Below are 7,248 nucleotides of genomic sequence, written 5' to 3' on the forward strand. Positions count from 1 at the left end.
ACTCATAATTTGTAACTTGTAAAAAGTAGTAGGAGAATTCCAAGACTTCTTAGAAATACTGATTTTTAAACTTAACATTTAAGTTCTAACAGTGTTGGGAACGGAACACATGGAGTGAAATTCTGAGTGAGCATGTGTTGTTTTGTTTTACATGAGCAAAGCCACATTAAGAACTCAAAAGTCTCAGCTCTAAGGAGACTCAAAGTGCTCCTTGGGGGTCTGAATGGGAATGGAGACTGTATGTACAGAAAAATTCCCACAGGGTTTTCTCTTTTCCATGTTTACTGCCTGAAGATTGCTCTCAAAAAAAGACTATAATCATGGAGATTTTACACAACTTGTCTCCTCGATCAAGCTGTATACTATAAATAATGTGTTCTTGTTTATGTTTATGTAATAACACCATCTTTTTGTTCAGTGGTATACAACAACCCACGGGGTTGTATATGTAATATAATTGTGTATAACCTATATGGTAAAGTTCAAGGGTGTTGATGTTTCTCCATCATAGTCCAGTTACCAGATACCATAATTTTTATTGTTGTTCTTGTTCATCTGGAGCCATGGAATGATTCATCATTTGTGACTTGTAAAATTTAGCAGAAAGAAAATGAAGACTTCTTAGAAATACTGATTGCAAACTTAACATTTAAATTCTAAGAGTGTCGGGAGCAGTTGTGGCAGGTTAAAGCACAAGAAGAGAGAGACTGAAAACCTGAAGTATGTTTTCAACATGTTGGCATGGGGATAAGACCCTTTCATCTACAAAGTTCACATTCTACAAATACAGTCGAATTATTAAAATGAGGCAAAAAATAACCCTTTCAAAAATTCATCATAATTTTTTATACCTTTTACTTGTTCCATTTGTGTTTATACTTGTCTGTGTATATGGTCTCTGGTAAAAGGTTGGGCTGGCCTGTTAAAATCTTCACTTTCAACTGATCTATGCTCTTTACCTGTGTTGCAATAATGAGATGTTTATGACTGAGGGAAAGCCCTTGAAAACAGTTTCCACACAGAAGGAGCATGCCTCCTGCCCTCATCCTCCAACTCTAAGGTAATTTAAAGTGCCGTGGCCCTTGTGTGTGAAGAATCTCATATAAGAATTTATCAACTACTGAAGAGCCTCTCCACTTATGACTAAGTTTCAACAGTTGGCTTTCAAACATTTCAACCTTGTTTGAGGCAGAACCAATGAAAAATATCATTTGTTATTTTTTTCTTGGTTTTAAACAGATTACAACTTTGGCAAACATAGGGTCTAAATCGTATGCCATGACAAGGCTTTCTCCAAGGTCAGATCACAAATGCGGAAATTAAACATTGTGTAAAAAGTGGCTAAATAAAAATTTAGATACATAAATGGCAGAATAAATGAAATGATGTGTTTGAGTCAAAGCAGGTATGGTATCTTTAATTTGAAGTATTGTTTTATTTCTATTGAATGTATTGAAACAGCAAAGTAGAGAAAGATAGGAGACACATTTTATGCACATATATTAGATTTTTTTGCAGACATGAGAGCATAAATGTGTTTCCTTTTTATACTTTTCTTACACTCCCATTTCATAACAGCACAAAATCATAGAAATGCTATTTCAGATATATTCAATAGAAACTACTATTTACAATAAATTGTTTTCAAAATTTAAAGCAATGAACATAATATACTGCCTCTGTAGCTTCTTTTTTTAATGTTCTGAAACTACATATTTAATGAACCCTTGTAACTCTACAGAAGTATGATACTTTTAAAACCAAATCTCCTCTCTCTCTCTCTCTCTCTCTCTCTCTCTCTCTCTCTCTCTCTCTCTCTCTCTTTCTCTCTCTCTCTCACACACACACACACACATCTTCCTTTCTCTATGGTTGTTGTTGTTTTAAGGCAGGATTTCACCATGTAGCCACAGATGGGCTAGAATGAACTATATTGGTTTGACCTCAGACTCACAAAGCTTCTCCTGCCTCATCCTATAGGGTGGCAGAATTATAGGCTTGTTTCTCTACCATGCCTGGTCCTTTGATTTCCCTTGAAAAGAAATTCTTCCACATATTCACATATCAACCCATGACAGTACTTTTGTATTTTAGAAAGTTTTATTTCTCCATACATTTAATAAGATTTTTTTGAAAAGAAGTATTCCTTTAAAAAACCAAAAAAGGATAAATTAAAAAATATAAAATGTAAGAAAACTATGAACATCAATACTTTGCTACTAACACAACTTCAATTGTTTAAAGATCATTAGATATGTATAGTGAAGAGGCAGAGACAACATTCCTCAATACACATATTATACACATCTGTATTCCTTACTCTGTCATATAATATACAAAAGAAAACTAGTGTTGCCTTGTTTTCAGAGGCAGGGTCTACTCTAGGCCAGACCAGACTTGAAATCAGTATGGAGTAATTAAGGGAAACCTTAACCCCTTGAACCTTCTGTATCTTTTTTCCAGTTGCTGAGATTATAGAAATGTGATGGACATTATAAGACAATAATTAAGCCAAACTAAATCAACCAAACAACAACAAAACCCGCAATAAATTTTAAGTAAAATACTTACTATTAAATTCTTACATTTGTCTATAATATTCATCTCAAGTCTCTCAAGGGTTAAAATAAACTTATACATTAAATATTTAACTAAGGCTACCAACAATCATCTACAACTTAGAGACAACTCTGCAAGCAGATATTTTAGTTCATTTCTCAGGCCTTTATTTTGTTTCCAGGACCAAATATTGAGCACGTCAACTTCTGAGTCTTCTGACAATAAGGTTCCATGATCGAATTCTACTTTTATGTTCTGGAATGCCAATTATTGTCATGACTTCGTGGTTACATTCTTAGGTCGCACTTCTCTGGGTCTTGGTTTTGCATATTCCCTGGGAGGTTGTTTGTGATTTTCCCCTGAAGAATATTATTCCACTCCTGGAGGATTTTCGCCTCTTCCTGCAGGGCAACTTCTTCATCTTGTAGAGCACCATGCTCTTCTCTCAGAGCCTTGTTCTCCTCCCGGAGAGCCTGCTCCTCCTTCCACAGAGCCTGTTCTTCCATCTCTAGAGCATGGCCCTCCTTGGTCAGGGCCTCTGCCAGCTCTGCAGCCACTCCGTCCCTCATCAGGGCTTTCTCTTCCATTCTGAGAGCCCTCTCCTGGTGTTGCAGTGCCTTGGTCTCCTCACACAGGGATTTGATCTCCTCATGCAGAGCCTTGGCCTCATTCTGGAAGGCTTTCTCTTGCTGCCGGAGAGCTGTGATCTGAGCTTCCATGGCTCGATTCTGTTGCCAAAAAGACTTTCCTTCTGTGTTCAAGGCATTGAATTCTTCCCCAGACAGTTTTGGGTTCTCTGAAATCAACCTTTTTACCTTCCGGAGTAGCTGGTTCTGCTGCCTGAGGATGTGATTCCTTTCCCTGATGAACTGGTTGTCCATCCGAAAGGCTTTATTTTCTCTTCCTAAGGCTTTGTTTTCCCCCCAGAGAAATTTGTTGTCCTTTCTCAGAGCCCTGTTTTCATCCCTCAATGCCTTATTTTCTCTACAGAGTTTTTTTTCCACTTCATGAGATTTACGTTTGAGTTTCTTTTGATTTCGGGTACAAGAGAAACAAGAAAACAACCGCAGTATTTTCCTTTTGTGTATTTGTTTTGATCCAGAGACATCCATTGTTTTTCGGTGCACTACTGATAAGCGAGACAGAAAATGCCCTAAATCTATTCATGTAGTCTTAGCTGTCTGTTGGCCTCTTAACAGGTCATTCAGTAGGTATCCACGCAATGCTCAGCCAGGCCCTCTGGAGATAAGTGAAAATAGAGATTAAAAATTAGTAGGTTTACTATTAGATTGATACCACCAAAATTAAAGTTAAACAAATCTCATTTAGACTTTACTGGCTTTATTCTACATAAGACATTACATTGATCAAATGTAGTGAACTGATTTCTACGTGTTCGAAGCTAAGCTATTTCAACTCAATATTACTGTTTTATATTATCATATATTAATAATATTAATTCATTGTCTTTGATTAATACCAGTTAATATTGAAGCTTACTACTCATTTAAGATGTTTCTAGCTTTGAATAACTTCTAGAAAAATAAAAGAAAAAGAAAAGAACACAGGGAAAAGACATTGAAGATATTTTAAGGCCATATAAACTGTTGACTACAGCTTTTACTTAGTGTTATAGAAGAGTTAAGGATTTAGGCAGCCAGTCAGACTTACATTGCTGTGTTCTCTAAGTCACTTGTAAGCCTGGTTTCTGTTGCTAAAGGAAAACAAATAAGCAATTCTTAGGTCATCTTCAGTGATGTCACTTAGGGTTAACATTAGTGACTCACAGGCTACATATGCACTCTGGTTTTTTAAGGCATGTATTTTAGGAAAATAAAATACTTATTTAGGAAAATAAAAGCTTATATTTGATGTCCTTAATATTGTTAAATTAAATATATATTCCCAACTTATTTATAAATTATTAAATTTTATTTTAGAATGACATTTATCATTAGTCAAGTATTTCATTATTGGCAAGTATTTGTGTTATGAAATTAAAAATAGTAAAAATCTTGAATACTTACAGGTTTGTTAAGAAATTTAAGACCATTGTTGAGTTATATGAACAAGGCAAATTTGTATGTCAAATAAATAGACATGGTGAAATTTTAATTCTAGTTAAATTATTAAAATTATAAGATTATTTCACAGGTTTTCTATGTCATGTAAAACAGTGAATCAACTTTACAAAGGGTAAGATCATTCTTATTCATATGGATAAAGATGTACATATATATTTAGAAAGCTATAGTAAAATAATTCACAAAATTAGACAAAAAATAAAGAACTGAATGCATCATATTGAGCTAGGTTACCTAAAAAGGCAAACATCAAATGGTCTCACACATATGTGGACATGTGAGGCACAATCTTTGGATTTGTGTGATTAACTTGCAATCCCTATAGAACATGGAAGCTAGATAGGGGCCATTAGCTTCAAAGAGGAAAGAGGCCTTCATGTTGGGTGGCATAGTAGAATACAGATCATGTATGCAGAAGGGGAACACTGGGGAGGAAGTTCAGTGGAGAAAGGAATGAGAGTGTGGGACAGATAAAAGGATAGAAAGGCTAGTATTAATGATGTGTAAAAGGCACATGGAAACGTTCCTTTATGCCCTTCATATGTACATATATATTCAAACAGAGAGAGAAAGCAAGGGAGGGAGGAAGAAAGAGACAGGAGTAAGAATGACAAATTCATTTCATTTCTTATTATGAATGGAGAAGATATTCAGTTCAATGTCACTGAAATGGTTTTTCCTGTTTCTGACTTTACACACTATTTTGTATTTTGATATTTTTAAAAAAATATATTAATTCCAGAGTTACAAATATATTATCTGTGATATCTATAGAAAATTAAGACTTTTTAACTTTTGACCATCTAGTTGTTCTGAATTCATTTCTGTTGTGTAATACATCACTCTGACAAAGGGATGTCAGGAATGGATTCCAGTGACTAATGCTTCTATGTGCTGTTCACCACTGAGAGAAGGCAGAGCAGAAGAGAAGAAGCAGGAGCTTGAAGCAGAAACCATGAGGGAAGCTACTTGCTTTCGTACTGTTCTGTTCACGTCTAAATTTATTACAAGGAATGGTACCCTCCCGTTAACAATCAAGACAGTCTGCCACAGACATGTTCACAGGACAGTCTGTATCTGAGCTACCCCTCTGTTGTCAATTCCTTCTCTGGTGATCCTGAGTCTACTGAACTTTTCTCTGCCCTCATTAGAGTGTCTATTAGTGTCTTCCTTCTTCAGGGCATGTTTAGTTGAAAGTTCATGGGTGTACCTTCTGACATTTCTAGGAAAAACAACCTTATAACAAATACAATTTAAAGTGAAGGCTCACATAATGTTTAATGTATCCATAAAATTCAGCTTTTTCAAGCGCAAATTTGGTCAGAAAGTTATGACTAAGATTAAAGAGTTTATAAGGGACTAATGTTGTCTTTCTTTCCTCCTTTCTGCCTGCCTTCCTTCCTTCCTTCCTTCCTTCCTTCCTTCCTTCCTTCCTTCCTTCCTTCTTTTTTTCTTCCTTCCTATCTTTCTTCCTCCCTTCTTTTTTCCTTCTTTTTGCTTCCTTCCTCCCTCCCTCCCTCCCTCCCTCCCTCCCTCCCTCCCTTCCCTTCCTTCCTTCCTTCCTTCCTTCCTTCCTTCCTTCCTTCCTTCCTTCCTTCCTTCCTTCCTATCTTCCCAAGCTAAAGCTTTATTTCATTTATATTTCCTTTGAAAATGCTGAGCCTGTGAAGTAGGCAGTTAAAGCGTGACTGATCAAGCCACCTGTGCCAGCATCAAGTACAAGTGTGAGCTTGCTGGCTCAGAAGTAATCTACCCTTTGCAAAAAGCAGCCTGCAGTCTCCACACCTTTGCTTGCTAAGCCCCCAGCAGTCAGCTCTTGCTTGTCAGATCACAGCTGGGTTCTGACCAGAGCGAAGACACATAAAGTCTGTCTTGTGAAGCACTGCAGTTGCTCAAATGGCTTCCTGTAAGCATTTTCTGAGGTTCATATAACTTCCAAGTGGACGACCTGTACTTCTCTCGGCAGGATAAGCATCTTTGTTTAAGTTTCTGCAGTACCACAGTGTTCACTAAGATATCTCTTCTAGCCCTCATGATACTTTCCATTGTAAAAATATCTCCATATACCACAACCACAAACTTAAACCTGAGATACAGTTCTAGATTTTTCTCTGTAATGGTATAGCTTCAGTTGTTCCAACAAATCATTTTTGCCCTATGTGTTAGATTATCTAGCCAATAGATCAGTGTAATCAGTCTCTGAATATAAGGGGATAAAATTGGAAATTCCCAAATGAAAACCAGTATTTTGTATATCATGTAATTAACAAATAAATGGGTACTTGCTACTACAGGCTACAAAAGCAATAAGCTTTACACCTTTGAGATGGATCACTCCACCTTCCCAATGTAAAATAGTTAAATTTCCCTCAAGGACAGAAGGTAGACGGAGGACTATCATAAAAGATGTCTTAAGAAACTCTTTCTTTAGAGCCCTGTCCTTAGGGAAATTGCATATGGAGTGGCGTTCAGCCACAGGAATGAGTGTGGGATGTTCTACAAGAGTCTCTATTAAGATTACTAAGGCTGCCTGAAGAGGCTTAGTGGTAGATAGAGAAACATTGGCATTGTTTTAAGGTTTTCCACAGGCCAGGCAACCACAGAC

The 7,248-nt window shown here is 36.5% G+C and overlaps 1 protein-coding gene across 1 annotated transcript; it reads right to left on the reverse strand.

The window, feature by feature from the left end:
* Positions 1-2,391: 2,391 nt before the first annotated feature.
* On the reverse strand, positions 2,392-4,273 carry LOC117706238 (uncharacterized). Its single transcript, XM_034499131.2, has 2 exons — positions 4,231-4,273; positions 2,392-3,798 (listed from the first exon to the last, which is right to left on the reverse strand). The coding sequence occupies exon 2, from the start codon at positions 3,669-3,671 to the stop codon at positions 2,847-2,849; it is 825 nt and encodes a 274-aa protein (XP_034355022.1). The 5' UTR covers positions 3,672-3,798; positions 4,231-4,273; the 3' UTR covers positions 2,392-2,846.
* Positions 4,274-7,248: the final 2,975 nt, after the last annotated feature.

Source organism: Arvicanthis niloticus, chromosome 3 (assembly GCF_011762505.2).
Source record: "Arvicanthis niloticus isolate mArvNil1 chromosome 3, mArvNil1.pat.X, whole genome shotgun sequence".
In the NCBI taxonomy this organism is placed as follows: Eukaryota; Metazoa; Chordata; class Mammalia; order Rodentia; family Muridae; genus Arvicanthis; species Arvicanthis niloticus.

Coding starts and splice junctions, on each gene's coding strand:
- LOC117706238 (XM_034499131.2), bottom strand. CDS start 3,671: ATGGATGTCTCTGGATCAAAACAAATACACAAAAGGAAAATACTGCGG.